At 41.4% G+C, this 18,650-nt stretch overlaps 1 protein-coding gene across 5 annotated transcripts in view; it reads right to left on the bottom strand.

Annotated features, from left to right (window-relative positions):
• The window catches only part of TCF7 (transcription factor 7), a 1,045,913-nt gene that overhangs the window by 41,046 nt on the left and 986,217 nt on the right, over positions 1 to 18,650 (bottom strand). For 4 of the 5 annotated variants that reach the window (XM_044069246.1, XM_044069244.1, XM_044069247.1 and 1 more), the window contains one exon: positions 18,168 to 18,240. The exons of the other annotated variant lie outside the window; for it this stretch is intronic. In XM_044069246.1, coding sequence (XP_043925181.1) covers positions 18,168 to 18,240 — 73 coding nt within the window. The remainder of the gene's footprint in view (positions 1 to 18,167; positions 18,241 to 18,650) is intronic. 5 annotated transcript variants of the gene reach the window in all.

Consider the following 18,650-nt stretch of genomic DNA (forward strand, 5'->3'; position numbering starts at 1 on the left):
TCTGGGAGGGACTGGAAAAGACCAGTTTTTAACAGGGCAATGACAACTGAATCTAGGTGGCTGTACCTGTAGGAAATCTTTAACAGTTTGTATAGATTTAGCTTTTTCCTCCATATTTTTGAGGACTTCTTCTGCTTTAGTGCTAAACAGATGTTCATGGTTTAATGGAGCATCTAGTAATTTTGCTTTGACATGGCCTAGCAAGATTTGTTCCTTAAGCCAAGCATGCCTTCTAAGAACAGACCCAGTGACAGCAGCCCTGCAAGATGCTTCTAAGGCATCAAAACCACATTGCAATGTATGTTTTCCAACTTGGTTAGCAGAATGCATTAACTCTTGTAAATCTTTATGTTCTGCACAATCAGGGATCAACATAATTTTCTGTTTAATTAGTTATATGATATGTTGCTGATCCTTTAAAATTTGAAACTGGCAATTTAAAGCCCTGATGGCAAGAGTAGCAGAGGTATATACCTTCTTACCCCATCTGTCTAAAGCCATAGAATCCCTGTCTGAAGGGGTAGGGTTTTTGGCTGTAGTTGCCTTAATGCCTTTAGGTCCCTGGGAAATGGTCTCTGGATCTGCAGTAGGATTCTTAAATAGGAATTTGTGAGAGTCAGGTACTCTGTAGTACCTGTCAGATTTCCTGGGAGCTGGTGGCAAAGTATCAGGGGTAAGACTAGATTCCATGAAGACATCATCTACAATTTCCAGAACAGGAGGGATAGCTAGAGGCCTGTGCTGAGGCAAGTTTAAAAATTCCCTGAGTCTCTTTTTGGACTGTGGGTAGTCCTGGCACTCCCAGTGGAAATGCTCCCTGAGAGTAGGCAGGGTTTCACCAAAAGAAAAATCCTCTGGTGGAGAAGCAGAAGGAATGGAATCCTCTGCATCAGAATCCTCATAGGCAGATAAAGGTATGTCCTGGTAATCAGAAGGATCAGAGTCATCGGACTCATGATCCGAAGAATCAGAAGGAAAATCAGTTCTTGGTCTTTTGGAAGGGGGAAGGCTGGCTTCCCATAATTAAAGTAATAAGGTCTTCAGCCATTCTAAGCATTTGTTTCTGTGGCATGGGGGCCTGAGAATGTGCTTTGGTCATCGGTTTCCTAGGCATAGTGCGAACTCTGGGCCTGAGAAATTCAGTATTTTTGGTTTGAAACAAAGTAGTCGGTTTAATATGAACACTGGAAGGCCTGAATACACCCTCAGACACCTGTGCCTGCACAGTGGCTCTGGACCAATCCAAGGTAGAGACATCCGCAGGTTCCATAGTCGAAGAAACATATTGTGGCATACCCGGACTCCGAATGGGTCTCAGTAGAGGCCTGCGAATCTCTAGAAGTGGGTATCAGGGGCTGCGAAAGCGCCTCAGTGAGTACTGGCGGATAGGCAACTAGCTTAGCGGAAGAGTCGCCTGCAGCTTTGGATCTATGCGGTCTGTCTCTGTCTTTATCCTTACACTTTTTCGGAAGATCGGTAGTTGGATGGCTTATCAAACCAATTTTGAAATACGGAGAACTAGAGTGAAAGAATTTAGCGACAAAAATAGCCTGACGACGAATAGTTTGGGCATTGAACAGGGCACAAAACCGACAGTGAGGAACGCTGTGGTCTGGGACTAAACAGGTGACGCAGTAAGAATGAAAATCTTTGTGAGGTATTTGCTTTCCACAGGCAAGACAATTATTAATTTTTTCTGACATCGGTTAGAGCAAGAAAAAAGGATCCCCAACGAGGTACTTATCTTTTCGACGACTTCAGGTTTGAAACTCGAAAAATGAAATTTTTAGGAGGTGGCCGACCGGCACTTGCGTACTGCTTATGCTTCGGGCTCCCCTCGGCAAGAAAAGCTGATGTAATGGCATCAGCTGCATGTTTTATACCTTGACGACCTGACGTCATGGAAGATGTGACATCATCTGAAGCAGAAATCCCAAGACTCTGGTATTCGGGCCGACTCAGGGCTACCTGCAGGCAGATAACCCAAGTGTGATGACTGCAACAGTGAAACACGTAGAACATCTCTGCATTCCCTGGGGCTGCTGTCGGGAGCGGGGGGGGGGGGTCTGCTTCCATGGGGTCTAGGCTTGGCCAATTTACTGGGAGCAGGAAAGGACCAGTGTTTGGAGGAACAATGCCTGCTGAACCTAGGTGGCTGGACCTGCAATAAGTCCTTAACTGTTTGCATTGATTTTGCTTTTTCTTACATCTTTTAGTGCAAGGGGCATCTAACAATTTAGATGTGACACAGTCTGGCAGGGGCTGTTCCTCAAGCCATGCATGCCTTCTAATGACAGATCCCGTGACTGCTGCCCTGCAAGAAGCTTCTACGGCATCAACACCACAGTGTGAGGTGTGTTTAGTTACTTGACTTGCAGAATGCATTAACTATTGTAAATCTTTAGATTCTGCCCAAGCAGGAAATGAAGACATTTTTTGTTTAAGGAATTCCAAGGTATGTTGCTGAAATTTCAGCATATGGAACTGACAATTTAGTGCCCTGATAGCAAGAGTATCCAAGGTGTATTCTTTTTTACCCCATCTATCCAGTGCTCGGCAAATCCCTGTCTGAGGGGGTGGATTCTTAGCAGAGGTTGCTTTTATCCCTTTTGGCACTTGAGATATGACCTCAGGGTCAGCTGCAGGATTTTTAAAAAAGATATTTGTGTGAGTCAGGGACTCTATAGTACCTGTTTGGTTTTCTGGGAGCAGGAGGAAGGGTATCAGGAGTCAAGCTGGATTCGAGGAAAACATCCTCCACAACATCCAGGACTGGGGGGAATGTCCAAGGGTCTGTGTTGTGGAAGATCTAGGAATTCCCTGAATCTCTTTTTAGACTGAGGGTAGTCCTGATTCTCCCACTGGAAATGCTCCCTTAAAGTATGCAGGGTTTCCCCAAAAGAAAAATCTTCTGGGGTAGAGGGTGAAGGAATGGAATCATCTGCATCAGATTCCTCATAAGTGGAGAGGGGTTGCATGTCTTCATATTCAGATGCATCAGATGCATCTGACTTTTGTTCAGACAAAACTACAGGGGACAGATCTTTTTTCCTTTTGGAGAGGGTAGCTTGGTTTCCCCTGATCAGCATGATAAGGTCTTCCATCAGTTTAAGCATTTGAGACTGAGGCAAGGTAGCACGCGCCTGAGGGTGGGTCGTCGGTTTCTTCAGTGTGGTTTGTACCCTGGGCCTAAGAAACTCTGTAGTTTTAGAAAGAATGGTAGTTACGAAAGAAGACGTTAGTTTGTGTCAAGATTCGGTAGTGTGAAGGACTTCCTCGGAAGCCGGTGCCTGCTCAGCAGCTCCGGACCCATCCAAGGTAGAGACGACCACAGGATCCTTAGTCGAAGATGAGTTTTGCGGCATATCAGACTCTGAAAGGGTCTCGGTAGCAGCCTGTGAATCAACAGAAGTGGGTATCGGAGCTGTAAAAGCGCCTCAATGAGTACCGGAGAACTGACGACTAGCTTAACAGAGGCATCGTCGGTAGGCTTGGATCTGCGTAGTCTGTCTCTGTCTTTATCTTTATGTTTTTTTCGGAAGATCTGCTATCGGACGGCTTATCAAAGCCATATCGGAATTCAAGGACTGTAAGCAAAAATATCTGGCTACAATAAGGGCCTGACAACAGATAGTTCTGGCATTGAACAAAGCACAGAAGCGACAACGAGGGACATCGTGGTCTGGACCTAAACAAGTGATGCAGTAAGAGTGGAAGTCTTGGTATGTTATTTGCTTTCCACAGGCGAGACAATTATTAACTTTTTCTGATATCAGTTAGTGCAAGAAAAAAGGATCCCCAACAGGGTACTTAGCTTTAGAAGACTTTAACTACAATTTGGTAGATGAAAAGTCAGGTAGCAGCCTACCGGCACTCATGCTAACTGCTTCTGCTTCGGGCTCCAAGGCAAGAAAGACTGATGTAATGGCATCGGCTGCCTTATTTTGTACTACCGATGACCTGACATCAGTCCTCAAGCAACAGCAACCGATGTGGAAATACTAAGTCTCTGGTATTTGGGGCGGCCGAGGGCTACCCTGGCAGGGATAACCTAAATGTGATGACTGCAACAGTGAAACATGAAGAACATCATTACTTACTAATCTATAGGATAACTAACACCACTGATCACGAAATGACAAGCTTACCTCATTATCACTGATGTAGGTTGTTCTATGTATTCTTTATGTCTTCTCTCGCACAATCCATCCACTTCTTTGGTGGACATCCTTGTTTCTTCTTGCATTCTTCCTGTCCCTCCCAAATCTTGTTCATCCGATTGTCTTTTGCTTTTCTGCACATGTGCCTAAACCACTGTAATCTGTTCTCTTTGGCCTTCTTTGCAATTGGAGCTACTTTGGCTTCTCCTCCAGTATTCTCATTTCTTCATTTGTCCCATGGTGTGCATCCTACTACCCATCTCAGGCATTTTATCTATATCACCTCTAGCTGCCTCAACTGCTCTTCCTTTATGGCCCAGGTTTCTGTATCATACAGTAGTGCTAGTCACACCACTGTTTTGTACACCTTACTTTTCAGCTTTTTTAACATCTTCCTGTCATACACTACCTCTGATGCTCTGTGCCAATTGGCTGCAGCCCCTCTGATTCTAGCTTTGACCCCCTCATTCAGCTTTCTCTTCTCCTCTACCACCACTCCAAGATACTTTAAACTGTTAACCTGTTCCACAATTTTCCATTCTATTTCAATAATCAACCTCTTCTAATTCCCTCCATTTGTTGCCATTACAACTGTCTTCACCTAGTTTCATCCCATGTACCTTCAGTTTTGCATTCCATTCCATTCCCCTATCTTTTGCTGAAATTCTTGCTTAGAGTCTGCTTCTAATGCTGCATCATCTGCATACAGCAACTTGATTGAACTGTTCCCTTTGACCTGTTTGCTAATATATACCATCACCAGTATGAGGATCAGTGGGCCAAGAGTTGAACAGTGATGCATACTCAGCACAACTGGGAATCCCTCTTTGAGAATGAACACTATTCCTACTTGAGTTACTGGGTCTTTGTACATACATAGCCTGTACTAATTCTACTAATGTTTCTGGGACTTGAAATCACTGCACAACTGCCCAAATCAGTTTTCTTGGGACCTAGTCATGTGCTTTCTCTAAGTCTAGGAATGCTCAGTAGGACTCCTTCCTTATCTCTAGCTTCTTCTTAATTATCCATCTCACTGAAAACATGTGGTCAGTTGTGCCGCATTCTGACCTGAATCTGAACTGCTCATCTCTTATCTTACTTTCAACTACTCTGCATTTTTATTTATCAGTCACCTTTTCCAGAACCTTCATGCAGTGTGACAGGAGTTGAGTACCTCTGTACTGTCCACAGTTGTGGATGGACCCTTTGTTCTTGTATGCTGGGACTAGTATGCTTAGTCTTCAGTCATTTGTAATACATCTTTCTTTCCATACTGCTATGAGTACCTTCAGGAGCCATTTCTCCCCTGCCTTAGCCAACAGCTGTAGTAGTGACTATCCTGGTAGATTTTTACCCTTGCTTGACCTTGTAACCAACCATTTAGACTGAGGATACTCAACCACAGATATTTTCTATTTTCTTGGTATGAAAATGACAAAATGCTGGTTTGAATTCCTGAGGTTCTTGGTTATGCTTTTGTAATAGGGTCTATATTAGAAGATCGAATGTTTAGGTGATCGAACACCTAAACATTGACCTTCTAATATCGAACCTCAGAACGTCGAACGTCCCAGGGAAACACATCCTTTGGCCACAAAAAAATAAATAACTTTACATCTAAAGTAAGTGGGGGTCTTCATCCCCCCATACCCCCGACGCGAGGGGCTGTGCCCCCACACCCCCCCTAACTAAATATACCAACTCCGAGATCACTACAGTATGGGAAATGGCAAAATCCGGCAAACGGCCAAGGGAAATCTTTCCCTGCTTTAAATTGGCCATTTGCCATTGCCGTTTTTTTGCTTTCGATATTAGAAGATCGATGTTTAGGTGTTTGATCACCTAAACATTCTATCTTCTAATATAGACCCTTGTGATACTATAGGTGTCTGTGTACATACTGTATGTGCAGGATTCTGTCTCTCTCTCTTACTCTGAACATTGGAGGAAGGGTAATTGGATGACTGGTTATAAGTTCAACCTTGAAACTACTCTAGGCATAAAGAAAGGATATGTTTTAAAGGTTACTTTATCCTTATGGAAGTTATATTATAAGTTTCTTTATTCATCTGTGCTTATACATCAACTATTGTCCTAAAATAGACGATGACCACTTAAAAAGAATCTTCATGAAATTAACTTCAAAACAACAAATCTAATAAGCTTAGATGGAGGAAGAGTTAAGTTTTAATGACAAAGTTCAGATCATGAGGGGTACAGTTCCTGGGAGGCCTATGATGTAGGACCATTTAATGGTATAAAGAGAAAGGGGTGGTTTACAGGGAGGCAATTCAAGATAATTGACAAACAGACATTAAGGGAGGCATATAACAGACTAGGTACCTCAGAATAAGATGTTCAGAGGAAGATCCTGACTCCATCTGTTTATTGCTTTTGGCTGAGAATCTATTCCACATAGCCAAGTAAGACTTCTTGTAGTTAAGCTCTCTAGAATCCTTCAATATTCAAATCACCACTGGGGAAAACAGATTTTTAAATATGGAGTAGGCTAAAATCATCCTTGTGCTGAGGCTGAGGGATACTGCACTAGGGATTTTCCCAAAGGTGGGTCAGGAGATTACAAGGGAACAGAAGGGAGAGAGAAGCTTCCAAGCACGTTCTGCACTTATTGGGATAACCACTGTTACCGTCTTTGGCTGGGTGAAGTTATTAAGATGAGCCTTTCAATTTCTCTTCTTGCTTTTAGAAGTACTTTTCAGATAAATAGGATGGGAAGAGGGTAATACAGAAAGCCAGGGTTCGATGTTCTATGTGATGGAAAATGTATGTGTTCATTACCTAGACCCCCTGTACTGGAGCTTGCAAGCAGAATTTCCTTATCTGATGGTGGTATTTGGAGGCAGACAAATCTATCTTTGGAGTCCTCCACTTTTGCATTATATTTCAAAAGACCTCCTTGTCCAATTTCCATTCATGCACATTGTCTAAGAACCTGCTAAAATAGTCTGTAACTGTGTTCTGCTCAATGGATATTGTAGACTGCTTAGAGTTAGAGGCCATACTTCCACATCACATACCAGGCAGTTATGATCAAGCTGCAAAATGGATAAGACTGGGAGTACCCTTGCATGTCGGTCACTTTATGCAGGGTACATGGGTGAAGAACTCATCAGAATCTGTAGTGCATACATTATGACTGACCACCATTAGTTTCAAATGGCTCCAGAGCTGACTAAGTCATGTCCAGAACTGGCTCTGACATGATATGTCCACCACAGGTACGTTGCCTTTACAGAGAAAGTAAGAGGGATCTCATATTATGGGAAAACTGCTCACCAGGACCATAGCTTGCCCATTTGGAGCCCTGTGCAGTTCCCTGCACTGGCACACCCCCAACGTCAAGTGAGTAGAAACGAAAACAGCTCTTCCTCTTTAAACTTTAGCAAGTCAGTCTAGCACACTGAGTGCTTCAGTGTGACCATAAATGCGGTAGCAGCATTTCATTAACAAATGCGGGGAGGGTATGGTCACTCCTACACCACTGGCAGTTGCCACTCACTCCCATTGACAGCTGTAGGAGCAAGGGAGAGAGAGAGAGAGAGGGAGAGAAGCTGTTTTATACAAATTTAACAAACAGTTTGCCACAGTTAAAATACTTTCACACTTTTTTTTACACATCATCCTTGATTTTTGCCTCATATGTGTGCCCTGTTCCTCACAGATTTCTTTTTATTTTCTGGTAACTCACTGAGGACTACACTCTGGCAGTAATGCTAGAATTTGGAAGTTTATAATTCATATTGTTCAGAAAATGCAACATCTGTTACTCTGTTCACTTTTTAAGTGAATTAGATTGATATTTAAAAACTGTCCCTCCAGAATTCTTGAGCAAAGAAGTTGAGAGAGATGCCTTAAATGCATTACCTGCGTTTATAAATGTATGCGGGGACCACACATCTGCACTACTGGCACCTGCTTAATCATGTCCCCTGAGAGTTAGTGCCTGTGTCAGCTGTTCCTTTAACCTGCCCTAGTTACACTGCTCACAAAAAAAAAAATAATAATAACAATAATAATGAAAACTGCAAGAAAGACTCAGCTACAGGGTGAAAATGTTACACTGCAAGAAAAAGCCAAGCTACGGGATGTTGTTTCAGATATTTTGCAGGCACCTTAAGCTTTGTGAGCATCCTACTGACTTTGAAGCCTTAGCCAGACAATCCACTTATGCTGTACTGACAAGGTTATAGTAAGTCTGAAACATGTCATGTTTGCAGCTAGCAGAGTTTGGCTTTATTGGCCTGAATGTTCCCATAAAGACTTAAAATTAAAAAAAAAAAGTAAAATGTCATGGGCATTCACAAGCCACATATCTGAAACACTGGTCCTTAAAACCCCTTACATCCCATGGGTCTCCATTACAGGAGGTTTAAGGTATTACACAGTGAAGGTTCTAGTTTGGCTGGGTCTTCCTTGCAGTTTCTATTGAATGTGCAAACATTTTACCCATTGCTTGGATGTTTAAAAAAATTAAGCTATCACTGGGTTTTCTCAACTGTAGTCTTCCTAGGGGACTCATTAAAAGATGACACATAACCTAGAGCTTTCAAGAAAACTATGGCCATCAGGTAGCTGCTCAAGGGAGTCTGGGTGAAGAACTGATAAAGGAAGAGAGATTTTTCCTGTGACAAGGATACTGTATCTGCTTTGGTATCTAAAACTGATTCCAGGAAAATCTTTGTGAAAGACTGAGCAATGCTTGACGTCTATAGGTTGAACAAGACTCCCAGATTGGTAAGGAAAAGAGAGTTGTAAGTTACGGACTTCCTGTGATTCTCCTCTGAGGTAGCTTGAATAAAGGAGTCATCCAGGTAGGCACTAATCACTCTTGTCCAAAAGTATGAAAACACAGGAGCTAAAAGCTTAATACAAAGACCATGGACACATTGCAGTGGCCAAATGGCAGACAGTGTAGCATATAGATTACATACAGCTTTAAATGTTGCTTGCTAACAAGAAGGAATTTGAGTGTTATGTGGTACACAGATCACTTAAATGCACCCCTGCTATTTTTGTTGTATTCCGAGCATTCTGTCAAAAATTATCTGCATTTTACATGGTGATAGAATTGTGGTAAATATGCGGTGGTGGTGCTACGGTAGCGTTGTCGCCTCACAGTTAGACGTTGCCCGTTCGATTCTCAGTTAGAGTGTCTTCTATGTTGCGACATGCGTGAATGGGCGTTCCTTCGTTGAAGATTGTGCGTTAGGCCCGGCAAGCCAGTACGTAAAAATCTACTGCCAATCATTAGCGGACAGGAGTTCAGCTGTGGCGACCCCTAACCGGGAAAAGCCGAAAGACACAAAGACTGAAAAATGAAGATGTGCATTTGTTTTTAAGACTTCATGTGTTTGGACATACTGAAAAAATCCACTTTGGAAAATGCTTTCAAAAATAAATAATACCTCAGCCATGGGCCCCTGACAAAATACCAGGTTGCCTGACTATCAGTGCCAAATATGGCCTTTCTGAACCCCTGCTTAAACTTTTTAATATAAATGATCTCTGCTTAACATACAAGGCCATGTCAAACCCTGAGCTGTTGGACATGCTCCACTTAAAGAAATCCCAATCCCTCAGAGCCACACGCTCCAGGGATCTAAACCTTGTCATCACAATGAACAAAACATGCTGGAGGGATAGGTTCCTGACCCAGAGACTCCCCATACTCTGGAATAGACTGCCTATACATGTAAAGCAGAGCGCCTCCTTGGCCCTCTTCAAAAGGAACCTTGACGATTGGATGGGAGATAGGAAATTCACCCCGGGGATCACGTCAGTCACCCTGCTAGATAGGGGTCCAGGGAAGTAAATATTGTGGGAAGAAATATCCAGGAAATTGTTATGGCTAGGCTTGTATAGGCCCTAGGGCCGATAGCCTAGTACCAACCTATGAACCTTTCCACTGGTTACACTCCTGAAGCCTGGAAAACAGCCATTGTAATGTCATTAGACAAGGGTGGCCCAACCATGGACCCTGGTAATTATAGACCCATTAGTCTTACTAGCCTGATATGTAAATATATAAATCCAAGGATGCAGTATCTTAGAGCATTCCCTTACTCCGAAGTACGGTGATATACAAGTACCACTGCTCTGAACACTGGGGTGTGGGAATGAACCCCCCCAACAGAAAATGTTGTAAAGGTGTTAGCAGCAATTTTCAGAACTTTTTTTAATTGCACTTTATATTTCGAAATGTTGGGGTTAATGAGACACAGGCTTGCCTCTATGAAAATAAAGAGCTGTTCACTTCTTACTTATTTCCACTGATTTTATTTTGTTTTACGGTGCTTATTGTGCAAGTTGCCTACAGTCATCCTGTAATAAACTGCAGATGACAAGAAAACAAAATGCATACAGTATTCAGCATGTCTCTTGTCAGACTAAATAAGGACATTGTTAAACTTGTTTCCTATGTTTTGTTTTACATTTTAGAGATATTCTGCCATTAATTACATTCTGCCATTACTTATACAAATTAAGTTGTATGTTACAATATCTGACAACATGATGTATACTTTTGAGTTTTGACCACTCAGATGTGCGTATAGTTTTAATTGAGCTTCTGTCATTTTAACTTGGCTTTAATTATATATCATGTGACGAAAAACACCATTTAACTTTTCCTCCAGAAAGTTTGATGGCTTTCCGGCTGACTTAGCACTTGGTTTGTTGCCTGCAATGAGCATTTTCTTGACTGTTGCCCCACTTATCAATAAGCTTTTTGCTACACTGATTAATAGAGAAATGCATTTTTTCCAGATACCACAAATGCTAACCATTCCTAGGACATGTACTAAACTTGGTGATAGCCTTTTCATACATTGTCCTGTGAAATCTTTGACCTCTGTGGTCAGGGAAGTTTCTAGAACAGTTGAGTTCAGGATTAAGCTGGCACAATTTTTCACTCAGACAGTTAAATATGATTAAATAATTTCTTAAAGAGCCAGATATAACACACTGCTTATTTACTGCAGGCTCCATGACAAAGAAATGCAGCTTTGACTATGACCCAGTTAAACTGTGAATTGTAGCTTGAGTGCTGGAACAGTCATCTGAAGTAGGAGGTGGTTTTGGCTGCTGTGACTGCCATCTGCTGGAGATTTGGTAGTGCAGCAGTTGAGAGTATCTACTGACAGGTACATCAATGTACTACTGCACTGCAGCTTGGGCTTCTTTGTATATGTACAAGCACATATACATGCCTGGGCCCTGCACTGTAAGGCCCACACTTATGTATGGGCCCAGCATTATAAGGTCTGCTATGGCAAAGTGCCTGTAACTACTGACGGAGCGGGGTTTAGGGAATAAAAGTATGATTGCCCACTGTCAGCCTGATGTCATCATCACTACATTCCAAGCAGGCTGGATGGGGGGGGGTCCAATTTGTCAGCAGTGTTTAATGGACTAGTAACAAAATAAATTAAAAATAACTTACAACTTACTTACTGATGTGAAACAGTCCTGTACTAGTTTACAATTTATGTTGTGACTGTCTTGTCACAAACTCCTAAATGTAATTTCCACACTTTTGTCTTTCTTTAATGTTCTTTTGCTGTGTTATTGCGTGTCTGCTACTTCTGTTATGTTAGTCATATATTCTCTGTTATGTACATTTTTTCGTTTTTCTAGGTAATGGAAGAAAGAGGTCACTTCTCTTATCCACTTAATTTATCAGACGAATAAATAAGTGTTGCTCAGACATATTGTAATAAGGACCACCTCAAGATCACAACAAAATGACCACATGTACATTTTCACACACTTAAATATCCAATCTAAATGTTTCTGCACAACAGATAAGTGTTTTGTTCACATTATACTGCATATGATTTATTTATTTATTTACCAGGAAAGTCCGACTGGACACAGGTTCTTTTTCAGCGGAGGCCCGGGGAGAAAAGCTCCACAGAATGACATGGTAGATGGTAAACAATAACAATCAAGTTAGTTATACAGTAGAGGTGATCATGACATGGAGAAATACAGCAGCAAATTAGGGACAATTGAGTAGTAAGCTCTAATCACAACATCGAGAAATAAGAAGTAAAACACAGAGCTACAAATTATCTAAACAGTAACTAGATAACAATAATAACACACTAAATGATAACTACATCCTGGATGGATTAACAAGCGAACCCTTGCTTGTTGTTGAGGGACGAAAGCGCTTAACAGTCTTTTTATTTTTTGTGATTTAGTCAATAAACTCAGCTGTTCAAATGATCTGGATTTAAAGTTTTGCATTTTGGAAGCATGAATTTGACTTGACTCTGTGGAATTACACAAGAGGTTTTGCTGTTTTATGAGAAATCCCAAAAAGAAGCAGTCCCAGGACCAATCCCTGAGGGAATCCACTTGTGGCTGACCTCTTAGTATAGGTGGATTCCTCAATTCTAACTTTCTGGGTCCTGTCTCTGAGCCAGCTGGCTATCCACCGGGTGACATAATGGTCTATACCTAACCCCTTAAGTTTGTTAACAATGCCCGAGTGGGGTGTTGTGTCAAATGCCCTGGCCAGGTCAAGAAAGGAATGTGAACTCCAATATGAACAAAGGGAAAGGGATCCTTGTAATCTGGTTTGACTTACCCACCTTATCTCTAGTGTGAACAAACATCTAGAAATACCAAACAAAATACATTGTTGTTGCGTCTTTCGGCTTTTCCCGGTTAGGGGTCGCCACAGCGGAATTCCGGTCCGCTAATGATTGGCAGTAGATTTTTACGTGCCGAGTTGCCGGCCCTGACGCACAAACTTCAACGAATGTACGCCCATTCACGCATGTCTCCACACAGAAGAAGCTCTAGCTGACAATCGAACAGGACAACAGCTTACTGTGAGGTGACAAAGCTACCACAGCACCACCACCAAAGTCGACCAAACAAAATACATTACTCTCTGGCTAATCAGTAACTGAAGTCCTACTGAGTGAGACTTTGTATTGTGACAGGCAGAAGCTCTTACTGACTGATAACTTTTTCTGTTGTAATCACTCCAGCCATTTCTACAGTTTGATTTTGAGTTCCTATAAAGTCTTATTATATTTAAGAACGTCTGAAAATATGTCTCATGTGTGACTCTACCTATCTCCCTTTTTTAAGTGTTAGCAATGGATCCCATTAAGAAAACTGATAGTGAACAGACCAGTGATGATAAGACCAACCTGAAACGACCAACTGAATAAAATGATAGACTCTGACTATATCAAATACTGCTGAGGGACAGAAAGTGCAGCTGTGTGAGCTTACTCACCATACCTGTAGGTATCAAAGCAGGAGCTGTGCTGCAATGTCAGTTACAATGTGTGGCAATCACGTGCAAGTACATATCTAACCATACATCCTAGTGCCACCCACTCCCACGACAAGGACGTCATTTGGAGAGGTCTACACTACCTTTTTGTGTATTTTCTTTATGTTACGTAATAAAGGTGGCCACTAAAAAGTGTGTTTATCTAGCCCACTAAGTTGGTCAGAAGGTCTGACTTTCAGAAAAGTGCTGGGGTCCTAAGGTGAGAAGGCACCCTCCAAAAGGGAAATCAGTTCTCTTCCCAAAATAATAACAACCAAACAACAAAAGGCATTGCAGCCTGCCGACCATTTTGGACAGGGATTATTTAAAAGTGGGTCTTACTTGCTTGTCTGGCATGAGGGATATAAAAAAGTACCTGAAATTCTTTTCTATGTTGAAATAAACCTAGAGTAATTCCTGCACAACCAGGTGGTACGTACAAGATTTCTTCTTTTGTTTTGTGGATTTGGAAAAAATACCCAAGATTTTATTTAGTGCCAGTTCTGAGACCAGTTTTGATAAGAATGAGGGACTGGTACTAACAGCTACCTTGTCTTTGTGAAGGACTGTGAAAGCAGTCTGCGAATAAGGGCCCAGTCTTAAATTCTCGTAGCTGATGTATTGAAAGAAATTCTTAGGGACTAAATCTGCTGGTTCAAAAGGAAAAGGGTATTTCTTTTCCAAAATGAAATTCAGGGTTCCATGGAGGAAGCACCCTGCTTCCTTATGGCCCTTACTGCAGTGGCCCTTTCAAAAGAATAATTTCACTGAAGGTGCAGCTGCTAATGGTAGTTTTATGGTGTAGGAAAACTGAAATGTCTGACAGGTACACCTTACATGACACATAAAGAAAGACTTCTAACAGATAAGGTAGAAAAGGTAAAGGATGGCTTGCTTAACTAAAGCTGTCCTGTGACAAATGACATTATTTTTGCAAGAGAGTGAATAACTGGTCTACTTTGCAAGGTAAGATTTTCTATCTGAGGCTTTTGGTCTCCTTTATGATTCTCAGTGCCTCAGAATGGAAGGAATAGCAATTTGAGATTGTCCCAATTGTGGGTCTTAAGTGTTTTAGGTTCAAGTCCACAAGGGTCCCTTGCTGCTAAGAAAGAAAATTTGCTTGGGATGAGAAAACCCCTTGGACCTTTTCTACCTCATTACTTAAGCAGGTAGTGACAGTGTTGTGTTATCCACAGTGGCACCACCTGGATCAAGTTACGCCTGTCCTGCATTACCTTCCCCAATACCTTGGGTATTAGAGGTAGGAGAGGAAAAGCATACAGAAAATTCTTATTTCAGAGAACACTCACATGCATTGTTATTATTTTGAGTGGTACCTGGATCAGAAATTTGAGATTGGTAGTTGTTTGTCTACACAGCAGGCCTATCTTCAGTATGCCAAAAAGTAAGGTGATTTTATAGATGACCCTTGGGTTAATCTTTCATTTATGGTGACTGGGTGTAGGTCCGTTCAGGTGATCTGCTAAGGCATTTTGTGCTGATGGAATGTAATGAACACAGAGATATTTGTTCTCTTTTGATTGCAGATCCCAGGTCATCATGAGTAGCCTACACATGGGATATGAATGCATGCCTCAATTTGTTAACAGATAATATCACTGTGAAAATGTGTGTGACTAGGCTGGGTCAAAACTGATCTGAAGATTTGAAGCATATAAAAGATGGCCATCTCTTTTATGCTGATGTATCTGACTTTGTCTCTGTCACTCCAAATATCCAGGACACTTAAGGGACCCAGATAAGCACCAAGAGTTAGGCTGGAGTTATTTGAGGTCAGTGTCTAGTCCCTCATAGACTCCACAAATAACATCCGTGCCCTGTATTTGTACCTGTGATGACAATCTGTAGAATTCTTTATGGAGAGGTAACCCAGAGGAATTAAACTGCAAGAAGTGAATGTGCTGAAAGTGGAAACTTCCCAGGTAAAACTGGAAATTCCTTGTGCGTAGTAGATTATAGCAATTGAAGAGTACACTGTATCCTTTAGGATGGTTCTTGTAGTCATGAGTTGTTACAGGGCAGCCAGGGAAAAGAAGGAAATGGGAACCATGGTATTTCCTGTGGGAATGACAAACTACAGGTCTTTGTATCCAAGATGGTCCCTTAACTATATCTGGCTTGTGAAGGGATGAGATTGGACATTGTAGTATAAAGATTTTGTCAGCTCTTTCTAGCTGGTCCCTCACCTAAATTAGGCAGTCTTCCTGTTAAGGATAGACATGGATGTCCTGCTTTTGAAGTGGACAAAGACTTGGTGGCAACTACATTGTGGATATCCTGGATTAGTGGATAGTTCAGAAGGTAATGTGTTAAAACAGCAAGTATTCTGTCCCTGTCACAGACTGGAGGAATATTCCATGTTCTCTGAAGATGGCAATACATATGTATGTATCTTTCTTACCTGGCAGTTAGTGCAGATGATTAAATCTCTGATTTGTTAATGAGCTGTTTCCTATTCCACTGGTACAGGGTTTGAATCTTTCCACTTTCATTTGCCTGCTGTGTGACCTTGAACAATTCATTTAGCTAGACAGTGCTTTGGAGCAACTAGGGAATTTGGGCTAGGCTCTTTAATGCTCTCACTGACTGCATACCTAGTAGCTACCTATGCACCTATGACTAGTCAATCCATGGCCTGCTGCTTGCATAAAGGAAGCATTGGCACTGGGTGTTCATATTAATATTTTGGGGGCACACAGTACATTACTGGAAACAGGAAAAAAATCACACCAGCATGACTTTCTCCACAGGTTAGTTTGGGTTAGATGAAAATACAGATTAGTAATAGCTACTTGTACATTTGCAAGTTATTTAATATTATATAGAACATAGAAGTAAGATAAAAAAATCATCTTCTGACCCCCAATGACCCTTTAAAAAAAAAGAATATTACTCACTCATGCTGTAATAAGAAAGTAGGCATACTGCTAATCATGTGTGCTATGGGGTGGCTTACTAGTTTAACATTAACAATGAAATTAAGGATGGGAATGACATAGAAGGTAGAAAGAGATCCTTGCTTTATATAAAATGATATCACTGACCATGTGCCAGCATGTTGAATGGAATATGCATGCATGGGGTGAGGGGACTGTCCTGTTGGGAACTGCTTCAAAGTCTTAGTAATGCTACCTAGTAACATTATGCAGCTGGTTTGGGCTTCCTTCAGGACTTAATGAATTCTTCATTAGTGATGCTGTATAGTGCATAAAATGATTCAACCTCTTGCTCTCTACAGTTAAGATTTCTCTTACCTAAAGAATCTGTGTGTTCACTACATGTTATCTATGTGTCCACCTTGCATGAGGCATTTTTAATGACATTTAGATCACAAGCACTTGTGTTTTGACATTATTATTATTACACTCTTTGCAGTCTGTTTACTAAGAGAGTAACAATAAATGTACATTGCTGTGCCAAGTAATTATCATGTCTACACTGGCTTACAGAAGCCCAATCGCCCAATGCACACCCTACCAAGCACAGAGTTCTGCTTCCCATGAGATTGTCATACTGAAAAAATGTATGAAGCTGAACTCAAAGTGGGAAATACGTCTCCACTTGTGGACTCTCTGCTACCCTACTCAGTCTCTAAATATACCAATTCTAAAGTCGTATGAATTCTGAGAAAAAGGATTGTTTTGCTTTTCTCCAACTTTGTGCAAGCTTGGATGTAGTCTATTTAAAGACCAGAGTTATGGTGGCACAGCTCACACAATGAATGGGTGGGAGGTACAGCTTTTTTTCTGGATTTTTAATTAAATAAGTATCCCATATTAGTCTACCTGGCGGCAGTAATGTTGTCTGCAGTAGGCTGTGCTTGGGAACGTTAGCACTGGTAAAGCTGACGCAGACCCTAATTAACCACTGAACATTTAGTTTACATTAACATCAGTTTATCACAGCCCAAAACCACACTGGAGAGCACCTCAGAAATACTGAATAATTACTTCATAACTACTGTCTTCTTGAGTAATCCCTACAGAATTCTGTTCCTCTAGTTCTCACAGAAGGACAGAGAGCACTTACAAAGAACATACATCTTCCTTTTTTTGTTACAGATAATCAGTTTCTTACCATTGCTTTAGGATTTGACCATCCACCTGTTTAGTCTATCATCCAACTGTCTGGACATCCTAAAAACCTTTGGTCCCATGCCCTAAATTCAAAACTGCTGCACATGAAGTTTCAACTGAAAGAAACACCTTAATTTGCTGGCAAGTGTTATTGTATTTCATAGTTTTGCGTTACTCCCAGCTTCTCACAAGTTACAGTATTTTCACTCTGTTTTATACCACAGGAGAACTTGCCGCTAGCCATTCTGTGTGATTGGTACTAAGTGAATTCTTCATTCCTCTAGGACTTGTTTTATTACCACAGATTTATCTGGACTGCGTATTTATTCACAGTATCACTACTATCAATGATATTCTTGATAAACAGTACACTTTGTGTTACACATATCTGGCAGTCTGTGTTAGTCAGCAAACAGTATCATGCTGTCTGTTTGCAGCTTACCAATAAACAAATACCTTACTGTAAGCTGACATGCCTCTCTGTTACAGTAATCAGAGGTCCTATATTACTACAAGCATGCACAGTGTCACACAGAGAAAAGGGCCAGACAAGAGGAGCTAAAGCAGACCAGACACTTTCATGATACACACCTGCATGGGCCGCACCAGTCCGTTTGTTGGTTGAGGCCAAAGCGGGCTCTGCATTTCTTAGGGGAGCCAGGATCTGAACACAGAAACAACATGCGTGGTGCAGAATGGGCAGGGTGAAGGCACGAAAAGAGGAGAAGAAAAGAAGCAACATAAATTTAGCCACTTAGAACAAGTTTGTTTCCATACTTAAGCAACATGAACAGAAGCATAAGCACAATGCATGAATATTACAAGTATTTCAGCCTAACAGACAAACATAATGCTGCATTTGCTGTGTACTAGTGCTGTCCAGAGCAATGGCTTTTATTAAAAACAATCTTCAAAACATAAGGGGTTAATAATGACTGAGGTGTTTAATGCCATGCATGGTCTGGTGCTTGCTACTTGCCCAAAACAAACCTAAAAGGGTACAAACTCTTCACGAGTTATTCTTGCATACAGACAAAGAGGATAAATCAATCTGAAGATGAGGCTTGAATACAG

The sequence above is a fragment of the Protopterus annectens genome, chromosome 4.part0 (assembly GCF_019279795.1).
Source record: "Protopterus annectens isolate FY-2018-M chromosome 4.part0, PAN1.0, whole genome shotgun sequence".
Taxonomy (NCBI): Eukaryota; Metazoa; Chordata; order Ceratodontiformes; family Protopteridae; genus Protopterus; species Protopterus annectens.